This window comes from Anas platyrhynchos, chromosome 1, assembly GCF_047663525.1.
Source record: "Anas platyrhynchos isolate ZD024472 breed Pekin duck chromosome 1, IASCAAS_PekinDuck_T2T, whole genome shotgun sequence".
In the NCBI taxonomy this organism is placed as follows: domain Eukaryota; kingdom Metazoa; phylum Chordata; class Aves; order Anseriformes; family Anatidae; genus Anas; species Anas platyrhynchos.
In genome coordinates this window covers 78,140,176-78,159,679 of record NC_092587.1, presented here as the reverse complement: position 1 = coordinate 78,159,679, position 19,504 = coordinate 78,140,176, and the positions used below count along the sequence as shown (strand labels likewise).

The following is a 19,504-nucleotide window of genomic DNA, read 5'->3' as shown; positions in this document are numbered from 1 at the left end:
CTAAAACATGATTTTTTTATTTCAGACTAGGAAAAGAACAGTAAAAGGAAATCTGGAGTTTGGGGGGGGGGGGGGGGGGGGCGGGGAGGTGCGGAAATCAGTTTCCTGTGAACAAGTGAAAGCATGGCACATTTCAAAGACTCTTCTGGTAGATTTAAGTACTGACGTCTCTTCAGCTGGCTGTTCTGCCTTTGATTTACAGTAGCCATTCCTAGTAGGTATTCCTAGGGAAAATATAACCTCTGTGAAAATCTACAGAAAGTTCAAGTTTATCAAAACAAATCACTTATCGAGTTCACAGTGAAAGATATAGAGTGGTAGTTTGCAATGGTATTCACTTTGACTTTGTGGTTCAGATCAGATGAGACACGGCATCTTTGTTTAAGTATTCAGTGGAGAGTTGGAGGACTAGCTGTTTTTCATGCCTTTGATAGATGGGGAAAATACACACTTCCAGGTGACAATGCTACTACTTCCTTACCTGTAGTATATTTTAACTACTACCTAACTCCTGATGTCACATACTGCTGACTTGCCTTTTCCCTCCTTGTACTGGCATACCAGCAGAAAGGACAACTAAACGCCGGTGCTGAGGGAGCTGGGATGAATAATGCACTAGGTGCAATAGCTTATCAACTGCCAGTCAACCTCCTTGTGCTGCTCAGGCACAGCTTTCTTAAACTTCCCTTAACTGGTCTTCTTCAACCAAAACAAGATATTTAGGAGGCTTTGTGCAGTGCTCTTGGGATCACTCCATTAAATCTTGGGATTTCAGGGTCACATTAAACCAACTTAGACTACGGCTGCCATTAGAAGGGGCAGTCCCCTCTCTTTCTTAGAGATAACTCACCCCAGCTACTCTGTTTTGCTGGCACTTTTTTCCCTTTATGAGTAGTTTTCAGAGCTCACCAGGAAGAATGTGAAGACTACTGTCAGCACAGCAAAAGTAATGGGAATGCACAGCTGGAGATGGAAGAGGAAGAAAAGAACTGGCCTTCTGGGCTGAGATCAGCTGAAGGCACCCTCATACTGTTGATTACAGATCATGGTTTAAATTTTTCAGCTGTTATGGTCATTGCCAGTGTGCCCTGCTTATATGGAGGATGAGCAGCAGCAGACAATCTCAAGGTAGGTTGACTACACAAGCCTTTCTTTAGCAGAGGTCGTTAAAAAGGTTCTTGTTACTCATTGCTTCCTCCTCCTGACCCTCGCCTTTACTTCTCTCCCAGATGTCACTGCACATCTGTTGAGGGGGCAGCAGTCTGTTATTTATTTGCTTTCTAACCTGGGCCTGCAAAACAATACAATGAAAAACTAAACACAAAACCCTCAAAAAAAAAAAAAAAACTTACAAAATACGTTGTTTCCTATCAAAATATTTTTCAAGGAAACCCTGCTGCTAAGTGCAACCAACATCTTGCTTAAAGAACCACAGCTTTCCTGAGTTGTACCAACTAGGTCTTTGTCTCATACACTGTGCAAGGATTAACTACCTATCCAAATGCAATTCATCTGGAAGGCAGTATTGGCAAGTACCTAGAGGACATGTCCACACTGCACATAAATGAGCTGAAAAAGCTGCTGAAAAGCACTCTGCTGTCATTTATCTTCTGAGTATTTCTGCTTTCTGAGCAAAACTTGCTAACTACTACTGTTACCTAAGCTACACAGTTCAAAACTGACTAGGTCACCTCCACATGTGCTGTCATCTGGTTTGTAAATGCAGAATAAATGTACCAAGGTCCACCATATTTCCAGGTGAATAAAGCTTCCTCTCCACCCAAAGATGAATCCCAACATGTATCAATATTGGTAATTCAGTGACTTGTCAGCAAGCCCTATGATCTTCACACTAATATAAAGCTTGTATTATTATTGAAGTAGAAACTTCATCCAGTGAGCATAACTGTGAAGGTGAGCCTGCTCAAGGGGTATATATTATATGTCTGAGTTACATGGCTGTCAGTACAGGCTATAGGCTGCTGCAGCACAAGTCTGAGGGTAGCACCTGGGAAAAGGGAATCTTCCTCGCTACACATTTCCACCCACTGAGACAAAGTTGGAAGTCCACCAGATGCCACTCAACATATACACCGTCCCAAGAAGGAGCAAGTAAAGCTCAGGCAGTGGAACTGAACAAGCACAGAATGCGGAACAGGCTTTGTCTTTATGGGATATTCCAAAAAGTATATTTACCCATCCAGGAAAAGACTTGTCAGGAAAGACATGTGCAGTTTGAAATGTCCCAGCATGGCATGACAATAATATCAAACGCTACAAAAATTACAGGGATTTACTGGAAGGGGAGATAGAAATAAAACAAGCTACTTCAGAACCATACCATTGTTATTAAACATGTAGTGGTAGGGTGATTAAGCTGTACTGTCTATTTAGTCTTTAGTGCATTCTGTATAATGTCCCTGTAATTGGCAGTTTCATTTTTGGCAGTTGCACACATGCACCTGCATGAAGAGATTATGCTATTGTTAAGGCGCTAACGATTTCGTTATGTAACTACTGTTAAAATGGGCAATACTTTGGCTATCCTGGTACATGCTGTGTAACAAAGACAGGAATTTGAAGGCTGCGGAGAGTTATTAAGGTTCTCTACTGACACTGAGACTTGGACATTACAATTTGCAAAGTCTGACTGAACCAGTAAATTTGGAAAATTGCTGGCAAAATTCTCATTCTCTTTTCTGGGTCTGCATTTCAATTGGATGGTGTTGCTTCTTAAAAGAACCAGTCTTCGATAGCAACATGTTACACACTAACCTATCCTGGACAGATATTTGAGGCATTAACAGAAGACATGGTCAAATTCACATCCTATTCCATAATTCCCCAATCTGAGCTTAAAACATGAAAACCAAACTATGTACTGATTTTTTTATGTGGTATGACGCCTTTAGGATGTTGGTTCTCCACTTATGAAGTAGAAAGTATCTGGGAGCATAAGGGAAAAGAAACAAGGCACCAAGAACTGACTACAGGCACCTAGAAAAATCAGCAATGCAAAAAACAACTGGGATATCAAGACACCATACGAAGGGCCAGCTGGGAGAGAAATTCCCTATATATACACATATCTCAGGTACCTGACTAAACCAGAAACTCTGTAAGTGAATACTGAATGTCTGTAACCATCACTGCGGACAGACTAACCACTTGAATTAGCCACCTCAAGAGTTACTTATTTGTATTTAATTAAATGTTGCATTTTGGCAGATATTTCTTAATAGAAAAAAAAAAAAAGAGAGAAAAAAAAAAAAACACACAGGAAGACAGGGCAGGAATTCTTAGGCCTACAAAAATTTAGGGGAGTGAGTATACAAAACAACTGGCCAATTTTAGCACTAGCACTTCTATTAGGCTCTGGACATTTGCAAGGCTCTCACATCCTGCTATATTCCTTTCTCACAGCACTTACAAACTCCTGACATCCAACAGATATAGAAAGAAAACACAGCCAGGAGAAGAATACATGAAACTTGACCTGCAACTTCTGCCCCATTACGTGGTATTCAAAAGTTAATATTGCACTGACAAGATGGCCATTATCATCATCATCACTGAGTCAAACAATTTATGCATCTGTTGTACTGTATGGTAAATTCCTTACGACAGAACTCGGGTGTTCTCCAATCTATGCAGATCCCATTTTCCCTGCATATGTGAGCATAAGTAGCTATCATCTCGCAGACTTCATCCTCATAGCAGCTGTTCTCTTCACAGGACTCATAAAACGTGTTGGGGGGAGTTATCCTGTGGCACTCTGCAAACTGATCGGAGAGCAGGAGGTGGCAACGTCTTGCAGCATGCTCAGAGCATTGATCTTCTCTCCGGACTTCACAGATCTTCCCTGGCTCTTTCAATGTCCAGTCCTGAATAAATACGCCACTGTCAGAAGTGACAGAGCCATTACGTAATGTGAAGTCATTGGCATGGTTCTGGTCACACACCCCTAGGAGGGTGAGTAAAATGAAAAGAAACAGTCTGAATACAGTCAGAAGTAGAAAAAAAATAGAGAAAACATGCACAAGACAGAGATGGTTGGAGCTGCTTAGAGAACTCCATGGGGAAGATGAGTTGACATTTTTTATAGCAGTTACCAAAATAGGCATAAAGACCCTGAGTTTTGTTTCCTTGTTACAGGAGACACATATTATGCCATAGATGTCTAACCTATTGTAAAAGGTGCCATAAAATTAACTCTCCTAAGCAGAGGTATCCCCCACAAACCCTTCATCTTCAGTCCAAGCATAGTATATGCCTCTCACATACATGCACAAATACATGCAAGAACCTAAGGTTAATGCCTCATTTAACAGAAAAAAAAATCTCCTTGAACAGATAACGTGAAAAAGGAAAACATGACAGATGCATAGCCTTGTTCTTTTTAAGGTATTTTTGGGAATCAGTGAGCTGTTACACTGATAGGCATAGTAGGAAAACAACAAAGATTATCAGTGTGCAATACAGGATCTGCTCAAAGAGTTTACAAGGTTCAGGATCACACAAATTCCAACATAGTTCAAGCCCAAGTAGGAAGCTGTTAAAAAGACTAGTTTTCAAACTTACCACAAAGCCCTTGTGTTCCTGAAGAAAACCTCTTTGGATTAAGTTTAAGAATAAATTCATTGTTTCTTGGAGTAAATGTGAGATTATGGCCAAGATGGGAGAACTTGATTTCATGCATTATTGCTCCATAGACAGTGACTTCAAACAAATTGCTAGAATAGGGAATATGAACGCTTCTACCATCAACAGCCACCTGTTTTCACAAAGGCAAGATCATCACATCAGTTGTGACAAGCAGTTAAAAATCAATCCATTCTTACAGTTTAAACACATTTTGACTGAACCTGAATATAAGAATTAATTTTGCAAACTGTAACTTTTTATTGGTTCTAAACATGCACAGAATTACTTGATCTACATTCTGTGTATTAGTCAAACAACTTCTTCAGCATTTTTCCATATGAGGACATTCATACCACATCGTGTATATACAGACCAGTAGCCTAATTCCATGAAGCTAAATCGCTACCTCCAGACCCTGAGTATCATTAAGCATCAGTGAAAGTCAAGGTTATCCACCCTGACTGGTCACCAGTGGTTTTGTCCATCCTATTTTACTGCATGAGTTATAAGAGATCACTGTTGTAGGCTAGCTGACTCCCTTAGGAATAGACTGCAAATTTGTCATACACAATTTGAATACTTCTCTGTCTATAAAATATGCAAAACCATCTCTACGATGGTGTTCCTTCTGAGGCTGATTCCCTAACTCTTCAGGTGGCCACAGTCTTGCATAGGTATGTGAAGAGTAGAGACTGCTCTCCCACACGCTAAATGGTAACATTGTGTAAAGAACCTCTGCCAACAAACAAGAATCAGAGTGCAGTAGGTCCTGTCTGTAATCCCCGCCTTTCTGGCAGTGTCTGGGAGACATTGCCACGTCCTTGACATTGTCAACCCAGCACAATCGGGAGAACCAGAAGAGAAACATGGCTGGGTTATTATTTGAATGTAGAACACATCATGAGATTTAAATGAGGTATTTTCTTAGATTACTAAGAATAGGCTGCAAGGGGAGCAGAAACTGGATAAAAGAAACAAATCTGTCCTCCTAAACTAAAATTCTACAGCATAAGCAGAGAATGCACAGATCACTTTCTTGTGTTTAGCTTACTGTCATGTCACTGAAGAGCTGAACAGATACACCATGATGTTTCACTTCAATAGAGTCCATACAGTTCATTTTCAGTGTTGCTCTGCATGGTCCTTCATGGAGAAGAACTTCAACATCATGTTGCATATCTTGAAACAAGCTGTAGGAGCAATTGCCAGTCAGTTTAAAATTCAGCCCATCAAATGTGACAATATGCCGAGTTGAACTTCCCATACAGACACCTGCAAATCAATGAAAAAAAAAAAAAAAGAAAAAAAAAAGCCTTGTAAGCATTTGCTTTCCTTCAAATTAGACTATTTCTTCACAATCATTATGGGCACATGCAGTTAATTAATCGAGAAAGTGAAGAAGTTATTGAATTGAAAATGCTGTAGTAAATCATTGACAAGAAACTTTCATTAACACAATCACAAAATCACTTAATTACTTTTAAAAATTACATTTTTTAAAGTATCTTTGTCTGGAGCAATTAGTACTGCAAAATACTTGGATAAACTTTAGGAAAATCGCTTACTGTGAAGCTCCCTCACATTGAACATGATCTATTAATAAATTTAATATGAAAAATAAAATCAAGGAAGCTGTATACCTTCTCTATTTGTAGAAAGGCTGTAACATACTTATCTTTAAATCTCACAGTATTTTTATTGTGACATTGCTTTTTATTCTGTGTAGTATTACTTTGTTTCAAACACAGTACTATTTCATTCTTATTTAAAATTTCAAAAGTGAATTCAAAGGGATTTTTTTTTCAGATTTTTTATTCAGAAAAAGAGAAGATAAAAAAATGTATGCAGGCTCAAGTAATAGCCAACTGACAGTTCAATATTCTTGTCATTACGTTATAAACACTTCCATTTCTTTCTTCATGAACTGGAAAACAAATACCACAAGTACCTAAACAGAACCTGAACAAAAGGATGATTCAGATTCATACATTTTCAAATCTTTTGCTTAAAGACAATAAGGGCAATAAAAGAAGTGTCAGCTAAAAATGCAGGAAGAAAATTCTCATTAATAGCTCAGCAAGTTGGCTTCCATTGAGAGATAAGAATAATTTGTTTCCTGTTCCTTGACCTTCAAACTGCATTTCCCAGCAGAACCAGCTTGTAAAGTTTCTTGTGTAAACAACAGTGAAACAAGTAAACAAGTTAGCAATAAAACAAAGTTTTTCAACCTTTTTTTTATTCATGGACATCTAAAAAGATTCAAAGGATAATGGGAATCATTTTAAATTTCTCATAGGTATTCTGTAACACAAAATGTATGAGTGCATTCCATTTAAATATTGTCCATAAATACCCAAGAGCCATGAATCAGACATCAAATCATATTGCTATAATATTTTTAACTAGTTCAGCAAACAAGCAGCTTTATGGCACAACTCCTGATCCTGATCCTCTGAACTCAGTTACATGACATAATAAAAACACTTCTTCAAGTACTTCCTGTTTGGAAAAGTATTTGTCAGTATTTCAGGGCTCAGATACATATACAGTAGATAGACATTTTTGCAAGAAACAATACATTTTCTTCCTAAATTTATGAAAATAATTCAATGAGATAAGAAGGGAAAAGTGAAAAACAAAAAACAAAACAAAACAAAACAAAAAGAGAAAAAGAATGGTGATTAAAAGAAGGTGTCATATCAACTTTTTATGCTATTGTTTCTTCAGGTATAGAGTTTTTAAATCACTTTTGTTTATAAATGAAGAACATTTTAGTTATAATTTTCAGTAGGGCTTTGATTTCGGTTTTGGACAAGCAGTGTTTCAAGATACTTTACAAGGAACCTGATGAGATGCATCTGAAGGTCCTAAGAGAACTGTTGGGTGAAGTTGCTAAGCAAGTACATCTGGGAAATCATGGCATTCCAGTGAAGTCTACAGTGACTAGAAAAGGTAGAAGCATAATCCCCACTTTTAAAAAGGGGGAAAAGGAAGACTTGGGGAACTACAGGCCAGTCAGTCTTGCCTCAGTCTTGCTCCAGCAAGATCATGGAGCAGATCCTCCTGGAAACTGTGCTAAGGCACACAGAAAACAAAGAGGTGATTGGTGACGGTCAACATGCCTTCACTAAGGCCAGATTATGCCTGACAAATCCAGTGGCCTTTTATGGTGGGGTTAAGGCATCGGTAGATAAGGGAAGAGCAACTAACATCATCTACTTGGACTTGTGCAAAACATTTGATGTTGTCCCACACAACATCCTTGTCTCTAAATTATAGATGGATTGGATAGATGGGCCACTCGGTGGATAAGGAATTGACTGGATGGTCACACTCAACTGACAACACAGAGTTGTGGTCAATGGCTCAATGTCCAGGTGGAGACCAGTGGCAAGTGGTATTTCTCAGGGGTCAGTATTAGGACCGGTGTTATTTAACATCTTCGTTGTTGACATGGACAGTGGGACTGAGTACATCCTCAGCAAGTTTGCTGATGATGCCAAGCTGTGTCGTGTGGCTGACACACTGTAGGGAAGGGATGCCATCCAGAGGGACTTTGACAGGCTTGAGATGTGGGCAGGTGCAAACATCATGCAGTTCAACAAGACCAAGTGCAAGGTCCTGCAGCTGGGTTAGAGAAATCCCAAGCACAAATACAGGCCGGGTGGTGAATTGAGCAGTCCTGAGAAGGACTTGGAGGTGTGACGAAAAACTCAACGTGAGTTGGTAATGTACAACTGCAGCCCAGAAAGCCAATCATATCCCAGGCTGCATCAAAAGAAGTATGGACAGCAGGTCAAGGGAGGTGATTCTCCCCCTCTATTCTGCTCCCATGAGACCCCATCTGGAGTATCATGTTCAGCTCTGGGGTCCCAGCATAAGAAAGACCTATTACAGAGTGTCCAGAGGAGGGTGACAAAGATGATCAAGGGGCTGCAGCACCTCTTCTGTGAAGACAGCCTGAGAAAGTTGGGGTTATTTAGCCTGGAGAAGAGAAAGCTCCAGGGAGACTTTATAGCAGCTTTCCAGTACTTTAAAGGGGGCCTACAAGAAAGATGGGGAAAGACTCTTTATCTGGGAATGTAAAAATAGGACAAGGGATAATTGTTCAAAACTAAAAGAAGGTAGATTTAGATTAGACATTGGGAAGAAATTCTTTCCTATGAGGGAGCTGAGGCACTGGAACAGCTTGTCCAGAAAAGCTGTAGATACCCCATCCCTGGAAGTGTTTGAGGCTAGGCTGGATGGGTTTTGGGCAACCTGGCCTAGTGGGAGGTGTCCCTGTGCATGGCAGGGGTGATGGAACTAGATGGTCTTTGTTATATATGGAGTAGTAATTCCTGTCGAGAAAATGGTTGATATTAATAAAGAAGGGGGAGATTTAGGAATGTGGCCATGGGGGTTGGAAAGCCCCATGGTTGAGATAACATTAGACTCTTAACGATGAGGCCATCAGGAATATAAAAGAGTCTAGAGGGAACAAAGAAGGGTGATTCAGGAGACTCCATGCAGTCTGGGGTTTCTTGTTCTCCAGATGATTCTCTTGTTCTCCAGCCCTTAAGGCATGGATGTTTCTGGGTGTATGCTGTTGTTGTTACATTCAAAGTTGTTTGACCAATGAAAAGTTGTTTTGAAAAGAACTGCTGTGGAGAGAAGGGTATAAGAGGGGGAACTGCCCTCAAGAGAAGAAAAAAAAAAAAAAAAAAAGAAAAGAAAAGAAAAAGGCAAAGAGATGAAGTTACATCAATAAAGAAGCAGGAAAAAGAAGTGAAGAGGAACAGGCTGGCAGAATGGAGACCAGGACGGGAACAGGCACTTTGATTGCCTCATGAAGATAGGTTCGGCCAGACTCAGCAAACCGCTCAGAGAAGCTCCTACAGAAAGTCGCTGGAAACAGGCGCACTGGAGCTGGAGAGAAGCTCGAGCTGAGAGAAGCAGAGCCGCACACACAACTGCCTCTTGCTGGTAAGCAGTTGTGCATTATTGGGAATCATACGTCCTTAGGAACAAAGACCGTCCTAGTAACCTTACAGATTATTCTCCTTCTTAACAATTGGACAGTTTATGAGCCTGAATTATGGGACCAAACTGAGGTCAAGGTGTGGGACTCTGCAACTAAAAATGACAACGTTACAGTGGGATTGCTCAGCACCTGGCGAGCAATCTCTGAGGCCTTAAAGAGCCCTGTGGGGCCACAATCACAAACATGTGGTTTGCCAGACAGTGAGGGAGCTGTGGGCTCCTTTACTGATCCGACTGTTAACGCCATGGGCGCCTCTGCTGCTACAGCCATCGAAGGCTTTTGCTGTTACGCCCCCTGTTGACCTGAACGTGCCTTTTGACCCAGGCCTCATTGGCTTTGAAAAGGAGATGGATATGTTTTATTTCGATTCGGGAAGAACGGGATACATAAGGCCTGAAGACCGAGTTGCTTGACAACTTAAAGCAAGACATATTGTTCAAAAGGAATGGAAAATGGAGACTGTTAAGTCATGGAACTTAAAGGATTGTGTGTTACCTTTTCTGATTGTACAAATGTATAGGCATACTTGGGTTTAGTATGTAAAACAATGTTCTGTATATTTAGAATGTTTGATGTCCGTGTGTGGGTGTTGGTGGAGTGTAGACTCCCTGCACACCCAGTGCTGTTTACTTGCCTTTTATACCTTTTATAAGTATAAATATTACTAAATTCAGATTGAGTTGAGACTTCAGTTATAACACCCTCAGTATGAGAGATGAAGTTAGGACCTCAGTAAGAGAGAGATGAAGTTATATCATCAATAAAGAAGTAGCAGTTACTGATCATAAAAGAACCCTGGTGTCTACGTGGTCGTTATGCCACATTCAGTGTGAGGTTTTGTGTCAGCAGGAGAGTTTTCTGTTGTTGTGTCTTCAGTATATGTGCTCGACTGATGTCAGGCCAAACCCTAAAGCCTAGGGATGGACCAAGAATACATAATTTGCTTACGGTTTGCTCAGAAAAATTTCTGCTTTCCCCCATGCATACTCATTTCTGGTACCAACAGCTTTGGAAATTGATTGTAAGATTCTCAAATAAAGCACTGTAGCTATCCTTATGTAAAAATGAATTTATAATGGCCCTGAACTTGCTAATACTACTACATGTTCCAGGCATCAGTGAGACCCTCATGCATGTAGCTCTCTAAATGATGTACACTGTCAGTTCCTCCCATCTCAGGCATCTTTGATTTATGTAATGGCTTAGCATCTCTTTATTGAATTCAGCATTACCTTTCTGATAAATATTTCAAGGGAGGGGGATGGGGTACATACATTCAAAGATAGATACTCACATGGACACATCCATCGGCAGCCACAAGTTTCTTCAACCTTAACAGCAGGAAGATTGCTGTGACATACAGGTTTTGGCATTCTCTCACAGTTAATTTGGTGGCTCTCCAGAACGGTGTAATCACCTGGAAAGCATGTCACGGTGTGGCACTGATCTGGTAATGTCCATTTGTCACCAGGCTGGATAAAGAGACATGAATATAAAGTAACTGAAGAGAACATCATTAGGGGTCTGAGGTGGGTTGAAGGGAGAAAAATGTAAAACTTGGCTTCTACCATACTCCATTCCATAACCTCCAGCTAGCATGTGAAGTGACGCTGACAGCAGTGTTACTCAAATTAGCTTTGAAAAAATAAATAATAGAATGCAGTGTATTAAGAACTTCATGAGCATGAGAAAGTTAAATGTAGCACCATTGCAAGAAATAGACCCTGAAATTCCAAGCAAAAGATAATAGTCTAGAATATGAGACATTTGGTTACAATAGAATGAAGTATCTGGTACTCCATCTATTGTTAGCTTAGCCATCCTACAGCATGCATGGATAACATAGTCAATAAAGAATTCCCCTTGGCGTTTCTTTAAATGTCAAAGCCTTTAGTTTTCATAAGCTGTAAAATTATTTTAGAAAGAGCTCTGAGCACAGATGGTCATGGCACAGCAGGAATTAACAATATTCAGTCCAAGCTAGAAAGGCGTGCAATACTGTAGCTATTTTATCCACAGCTCCAAAACTTTATAACAATTCATCCCTGCCAACAGGGAAATTGTTCATTTACCTGATTAATGTTATAGGATATACACAGCATTATTGTAAAATTAAAAATAATATGTAAAATACATCCTCTTCTTTAGAAGACTGTTCTTTAGGATAAACAATATTTTAAGGCAGTGGGATTGCATACTGCTAAATGACAAAGAAATAGATGTGGTCACAAATCTGGAATAGCTCAAGATTCATATCTGTAAAAAGCTGAGCTCTCTGGCCCCAATCCCACAGTCCTCTAAAACCCATAAATAGGCTCAATGAATTTCAAAACAGAGTGTTCATCCCTGTGGTCTGCACTCCCAAGAGGATTCCCAAGTGTGGGAAACAGCCCTTTCCAGACCTGTCTATATCTACAGAGGTAAGTTCAGAAGCCATAGTAAGACTAATGAGGCAGTGTTTCTTTGCATTGGATAACATTTCTTGATATTCACAAGCAGAAATATGTGGCAAAGAAAATATTGTTATTGGGTTAGATTATGTCCCATCCTCTCCTCTTTAGCTTATCTCTCACTCCCATGAAAAAGAACAAAGTGATAAAATATCTAGGTAGATAACAGCATAATTCACATAATTCATAGCCTATTCTTCACTATTGTGCAGACCTAGAACAGTGATGTAAAAGTCATGCTTTGTAGCTCTGAGCTATGTGATACCATCAGGTCTAAAAGAGAACTGACAGATTTGCAGCCATAAAAATGTACATATTAAATATGACTTAATTTGCTGTGTATGCTTTGTATGTTTCAGGATTTCAGAAGGGAACTTGTCCTGAACGTGACTTAATACTTTTTTTATGTATATACTTTTCAGGCTTGTGAGCCGAGAGAAAAGTAATGTGAGGAGCTTTAAGTAGGGAAAAAATATTTAGATATGAAAAAATTGAATGTTTTTTAATTATAGGAGTCTCGCCTACAACTCGTTGAAAGTGGAGCACCTGGAAGGGTACATATACAGCTGTGCAAGTCTGGCAAAAGACTCTCTGGCTTCCATACATATTTAATTGTTTTTATTTCACTCCTCTATAGGACATCTATTGGAAAACATCTAAGAGCTGGACAAGAAAAGCAAAGCACACCACACTAAACTGAAAATATCAATTGAAGGATCCAAACTAAGCCAAGAATCACAGTGCAGAGGAAAACTGAGGGACTATGAAGAGAAAGAAATCCTTAATCCCAACGGATATGAAATTGTAGGAGTGAAAGTAGGATAGAAAGCAAAAGCAAAGACTTCTGAATAGTGAAGGACAACCATGCCACAACAGATTGGCCTGCCAGCACACCGGAGGAAAACTCAGACTTCCGCTCTGAGGGAGCTCTGAATCTACAGACCTAGACTTGAGCTCTCTTTCTATTACTGTGGATGCACAGGAAAGAGACATATGCCTGGACTGGATTCATCAGCTGGTAGCTTTTAATTTACTCTGGGTTTTGGTTGATTGGTTGTTCTTCTCTAAATCAAGTGATGAACAATACTAGAAAAGTTTGGTTATGGCAACCACTAGTTTAGCAATGTGATTTCTACTGTCATACGCACAGTGAAAATGCGGAAGATAGCTATGCAGATTACTTCACCATGAAGTCCTAACAATCTAAGACAAGTATTTACACTTCTGTTATCACCTGTATCCCTGTTTAAAAGCATCAAAGCAAGACTACCAATGATAATTAACTATATTAAAAAACCTCAATCTGTCATATTCATTCTCATGTTCTGTCATGTGGCAAGTTCAAATGATATTAAAATAGCGGCTCTTTACACAGTCTGTATTTAGAGCTATTTGAACTTCTCAGCACAGGACACCACAAGTGCTGAAACTTAACTGGATTCAAACAGTGACTGAACAAATTAATGAAAGAGAAATCTTTTGAGCACTACTAAACACAAAAATGCACCACTTGCAGTTCAGGGTGTTCCTGAGTCAAAAATTGTTCAAGGCTAGGAAAGTTCTGGGAAGTATCATAAATACTTAACCTGCATTCCTCCCTGATTTCTAGTTTTGGTCACATAATACAGAGAGTTGGATGGATTTTTGCCCTGACCTAGCACATTTAATCTTCTGTCTTTGTGCTACTGACAGTGACCTTAACCATGAAATTTCTTTCAACAGTTATTTCCAGGGTAGAAGGTAATAAGAGAAAAATGTAATGAATCATATCACTCATGATATTAGATTAGATTTAGGCTGAGATTTTTGATTCTGAGAACTTTGGTTTCCATTGAAAACAGCAAGAGGTCAGTTCCCACAATCTGAATGTGCTTGATGGATGTCCCACTCGGGGAGCTGAGTATCTTGCAGCAACTCTAAGTAATGTCTGAAGAATTGTGGATCCAGTGTTGGAGCCTGTGTTTTCTGCATTGGGAAAGAATTCATGACAGTGAAGATGAAGAATTCAATTCTTCATCCCAGTGGTTTTGTAGACTACTCTGGAAGAGGTAACAAGCCTACAATGGCACATTACTACCCCTGAGTCAGAAGAGGAACATCAGAGAGAAAACACTTCTACTGTGTCCTACAGGCACCATGTGATGATCAACTGCCTGCTCCAGAAGGTCCTGGATACCATGCTGGCAGTGTCTTCTAAAACCCAGTTTTTCTGGCTTACAGAATATGTAACATAAAGTCCCCCAAAAGGCTACCATTATAAAGTATGAATCTTTTTTTATATGGACTAGCCTGGCTTCTTTTCTTGCAAAAGCATTTTAACCATTACAGAAATGGTGATATAAGTTTATCACCCGAAAAAAAAAGGAAACCTGGCATGTTTGAAATTCAAGTTCAGGCTTCCCAGGACTTATACACATACATGTGTCTGCTGCTAGGAGCACAGAGGTCTGGGTACCTGTGGTTCAAATGAAAAAATAAAAGGAATTTTTTGTCTCCTCTCCTCTCCTCTCCTCTCCTCTCCTCTCCTCTCCTCTCCTCTCCTCTCCTCTCCTCTCCTCTCCTCTCCTCTCCTCTCCTCTCCTCTCCTCTCCTCTCCTCTCCTCTCCTCTCCTCTCCTCTCCTCTCCTCTCCTCTCCTCTCCTCTCCTCTCCTCTCCTCTCCTCTCCTCTCCTCTCCCCCTTCCCTTCCCTTCCCTTCCCTTCCCTTCCCTTCCCTTCCCTTCCCTTCCCTTCCCTTCCCTTCCCTTCCCTTCCCTTCCCTTCCCTTCCCTTCCCTTCCCTTCCCTTCCCTTCCCTTCCCTTCCCTTCCTGATTAAATGAGTTGGTTTTTTGTTTGTTTGTTTTCTTTTTTCCTTAATTAAGTGTCAAACCTTATGACAAACATCACAGCCACAATATCATACTTAGTGTCTAATTCAGCTGAAGCTTAACCATTCTGTTGTCTGACTAGCTGACTGAGGTCAACATTAAAAAGCAAATCTGATATAAATATATATATTCCCTGTGTCTAGACAATTCATAAGTATTTCCTTATTAGCCACATCCTTCCTTACACTCATGTCTTCACAAGGGAAAAATCAAAGTAAAAGGAGGGTGTCTGGGTAGTAATGTTGCCTTCTCCTATACACATGCCTTTATTTTGGCCATATTTAGCTTTCCCAGAAGTTCTTTTACCAGGTGATGGAAATATATTTTTCTTTGTCTGGGAATACAAATGCTGTCTTGTTTTTTTTTTTTTTTTTTTTTTTTTTTTTTTTTTGGCTCTACACAGCCTTCAATCACATTCTACACACTGCAAGATCAGGTGTTGGAGGAACTCTCTCGGGATGTAAAGTAATCCCATCACTTCAAACACCACAATTTTCCTCCTCAAAAATCTTGAAAAGAATTACTTAGTATTGCCCCACACTTCTTCTTGTTTGAAGGTATGTATGCAAGTATTCGTGGTCCTGCATAAACATTGTAACTTGTAAACCTTTTGGAAGAACAGGCAATACACTTACTTTCTTTTTGTTTCCATCCTCATCTATACATTCTCTGACAGGGTCTGAAAGAGAAACAGGTATATTTTAACCATCTCTCCCCCTTATCTAGGCTTTTATGTGGTGGTCACCAAAATACAGTTTACTTAAAAATGTGAATTAGACCATAAGAATTCATTGTGACTGTCCCTACCTGAAGAACACAATCATTGGCCCAAAGGGTACTAAAGTAAGTCAAAGAATGCATAAACTTTGTTACTGCTATCATTACCTGACTTCTGCAGTGACACTGGACCCCAAAATACCCTGTGAACAGAAGGTATTGAACCAGTTAGGCTCCAATTCCATAGTACTCCTTGTATTGACATACATTGCTATCCAGATGGTACTTAAAAGATCGTGGATTTAGCTTTGAGCTGGTTCTAGCCTTACTTCTTGTGTTGAATCAAGAATATTTCTTCTAATTAACAGGTGATGAGAATTTCCACACACACACCTTTACTAAATGCAGAAAGATAAATACAAGGAGTAACCCCACAGTAAGGTTTGTCAGCAACTGGTGTAAACATGAGAAAACCTGCACTAAGAATATTCAAATTCAGTGTCATTACATTTACACATTCTTATAATGGGCAATTTTTTATATAATGATTTAGATGGTCACAAGGTGTTCACTGAATTGCAGTTTCCATGCTTATGTGCTTTTACAACACAACTGAAGTTACGTGGTAGATAATTTCATATATGTAGTATAGTATAGCAATGAGCATGCATCTAGGAAATTAAAACACTGACTAGTAAAACTCTTTATACAGTACTACATTATGCTATCATATATACCCTATATGCTCTGTCTTTTCCAGGATAAGTAATGTATTTTGAAAGCACTTAGGAAATCTTTTAAACCTTTATTATAGTATTATTCTTGGTACACTTCCATACATAAAACAAGACTCCCTCCGTACAAGAAATTCGACTATATTAGTCTGGAGGGGAAAATAATACTTAACAGAATGTAAGAAACTTAAATAAATTTTTGTAAAGATATAAAGAGGAAAGAAAAACAGAAGAGAGAGAGAAAAAGAGGGGGAAAAAGGAAAAAGAAAGGAAAAAAGGAAAAAGAAAAGAGAAAAGAACAAAAAAAAAAAGAAAGAAAAAAAATGAAAAGAAAAAAAAAAGGAAGATCATTTCCCATTTTATAACAAAAGGTTTTACCACCAACAAAAGGGAGAGCCAAATTTTTCAGATATGGTTGTCTCGTAAAAGACATCTACTATTCAACTTTTTCATCACACACTTTGTCCTGTTGGAAAAGCTGAAATTGTTTTTTATAATAATATAAAACTTCCACATCTAGTACCAATAGGTTAAAGCACAGACTGCAACAGTTACTGGTTTCAAATTCCTGCTCCCCATCCTATATCTTGGTTCAATGTAATTTAGGACAAGAAAATCACATTTTACAGTGTGAGGAGAGGAAATGCTTCTTTAAAAGCTTAGTTTAAAAGAAAAGAAAGAAAATGGCAGCTGTTTAAATCTAGAAAATGGCAGCTGTTTGATGCTCTGGAGAGGTTTTAATGCCAGAAGTTATCCCAGTGGAGACTGATCGGATATCTCTAAGCTGGACTGTGCACACTTTGCAACTTCCTCATTCTTAGTGGTACTTGGCTCTGAAAAAAATGTCCACTAATTTTAATAGAGACTTAACTAAGTACTTGTAAAGCTAGTAAACATGCAATGTCTAACACAGTAAGACAGTGGTTTGTGAAGAGGACACGTAATTCCTATTGTAATAAAAATAACAAAAACAACAGGAGTAATAAATACCTATACACACACAGACCAAGGAGGCAAAACAAGTAAAATATGTCCAGAGTTGAAGTGATCTTTTTTAACTGGTGGGCACTGATCTCTACAAATAAACTAATGTTTGTTTAAAACATTTTACGTCTTCCCCACCTCCCCCAAAGTACTAATTTTTTCTCAGAAACAGTTTAGAGTTAAGTCTTTCTTATTCTTTTATTTTCTTACACTTAATATAAATCATTTGCAGATGATTTATATTCATCTAAAGTCTGTGCAGAAAGATATGTAACTTGAAATCTTTAATCACAGCTAGCTTTTAACATTTTGAAGCACGCCCCCACTCATTCATGACAAGTTGAGCTTTTCTGATGTCCCTCATTTAACGTCCAGCCCTGATTACTAAGAAGATGGTATCTTGAAAGTTCAAGCCTAGGCAGTTTAAAAGGCTCACAAAAAGCTGATTAATCAGAATAAAATTTGGCTACATGCTAAAAGTGCTCAGATTCAGTTTTCCACCTAAGTGATGAAGGTGCTCTAAGTTAATATTTTTGATGATTGTCAGTGAAATAGTAACAAAGGAGAATTAGTCTGACTTCTAAGCCTAAAATAAATTATTGGATTCTTGTCTGAAATTAAGTGAAAGTTACGTTAATCAACACAGGAATAAACATCACAGCACGTTGCCACTCTTTTTGCTGCTTTTTGCATTTTGATTTTTGTTTTTGCTCAAATTATGTGGCCACAACTATAGTGAACTTACCCAAGCACACTTTATTAATAAATTCACTATTCAGTGTGATCATAGTGGATAAGTCTTCAAAATTCTGGAGCTTCATGATTCTATTAACAGCTGATGGCCCAGTCAAAATCCTGAGTTGCTCTTCATCATATCTGTTCCCAACTCCAATAGGAAACAAGGACACTCCTAGGAAAAGAGAATAAATGGTCTTAAATGGGTAAGGCACAAGAGAAGATTGTTGCTGTTTTTAGCATTTCATTTGCTTCTTTAAAAAAAAAAAAAAAAATTCTTTCAACAGTCAATTTTTACATATTACTTGCATCACATAGGTTAAAGGCAATTTGGGGAAGAAATGGTGATGTTCTAATCACAATGTCAGCTAAAATGAACTCTATTCACCCCAAACATTAATAAGATTATGTAAGGTCAACAAAATGCAGCTGCAGATTTAATGACAACATCTTCACTTTTTTTTCAAATGTAAAATAATCTCAGTGTGTCTTTTTCTTTCTTCAGTTACACAGCAACCGGATTATTTTCAAGCTATTTTTTTCTTTTTTCTTTTTTTTTTTTTTTTTTTAAATAGTTGTTATTTAGGCTTTGTCTTATTCAAGAGCTCCCAAAGCAATCAGCAAAGGAAGTCACTGTTCCTCAGGAACACACCTGAGGAAGCTGAGGTACAGAGGCAACAGCCAAAAAAAATTTGAAAAAAAACATGCAGCACACATCAATACTAAAACCAAATTCCCGTAGAAGTCAATACAGACCCTGACCAAATCCTCCCTTTATTTATGAATATTCCAAGATACACTGTACTGCAACAGTGTTGAATTTAGAACATTAAATCACATCATCCTTGTCTATCCACAGGCACCAGGAAAATGAAGTACCACTAATTTAGAAATTGTATGGAAGCTGTTTGGCTTAAATTGGAGATTAATCCTGATTTTACCAGTAATTCAAAGGCATCTTCATCCTGAAGGTTTTCTTCAGGCCTGTTTCTTACCAGAACACTACAGACAGTAAGATTGTATCAATGAACTTAAATCAACATACCAGTGCGTGAACTTTTTACCCTCTGTTCTAGTGCATTACTTAAGAACCAACAACTCTGCTTAAAAATAGTGACAGTGAAATGAGATTTACTGTTCATTCTTGCAGCAAGTGCAGCAGTCTCCACGGTGTCTTCTGATTTCCCTGACACGATGACTATTACTATCTTCGATGCACCTGGTCTCCCTCCATGGGATTCTGACATTGTGTTCTGAACTACAAAGTCAATGGCTTTGCCTAAGAAGAAAATAAATTAAAGATAAATTAAAGATATGATGGGGGGGGGGGGAAGGGAGGAAGGGAGGAGG

General features: G+C 38.8%; 1 protein-coding gene across 1 annotated transcript in view; it reads right to left on the bottom strand.

Annotated features, from left to right (window-relative positions):
- Window positions 1–19,504, bottom strand: part of VWF (von Willebrand factor) — a 151,299-nt gene that overhangs the window by 39,868 nt on the left and 91,927 nt on the right. The window contains exons 31-37 of the mRNA XM_005012640.6: window positions 19,290–19,433; window positions 18,165–18,329; window positions 15,620–15,663; window positions 10,962–11,139; window positions 5,696–5,916; window positions 4,582–4,774; window positions 3,623–3,964 (exon numbers count right to left, since the gene is read on the bottom strand). Coding sequence (XP_005012697.1) covers window positions 3,623–3,964; window positions 4,582–4,774; window positions 5,696–5,916; window positions 10,962–11,139; window positions 15,620–15,663; window positions 18,165–18,329; window positions 19,290–19,433 — 1,287 coding nt within the window. The remainder of the gene's footprint in view (window positions 1–3,622; window positions 3,965–4,581; window positions 4,775–5,695; window positions 5,917–10,961; window positions 11,140–15,619; window positions 15,664–18,164; window positions 18,330–19,289; window positions 19,434–19,504) is intronic.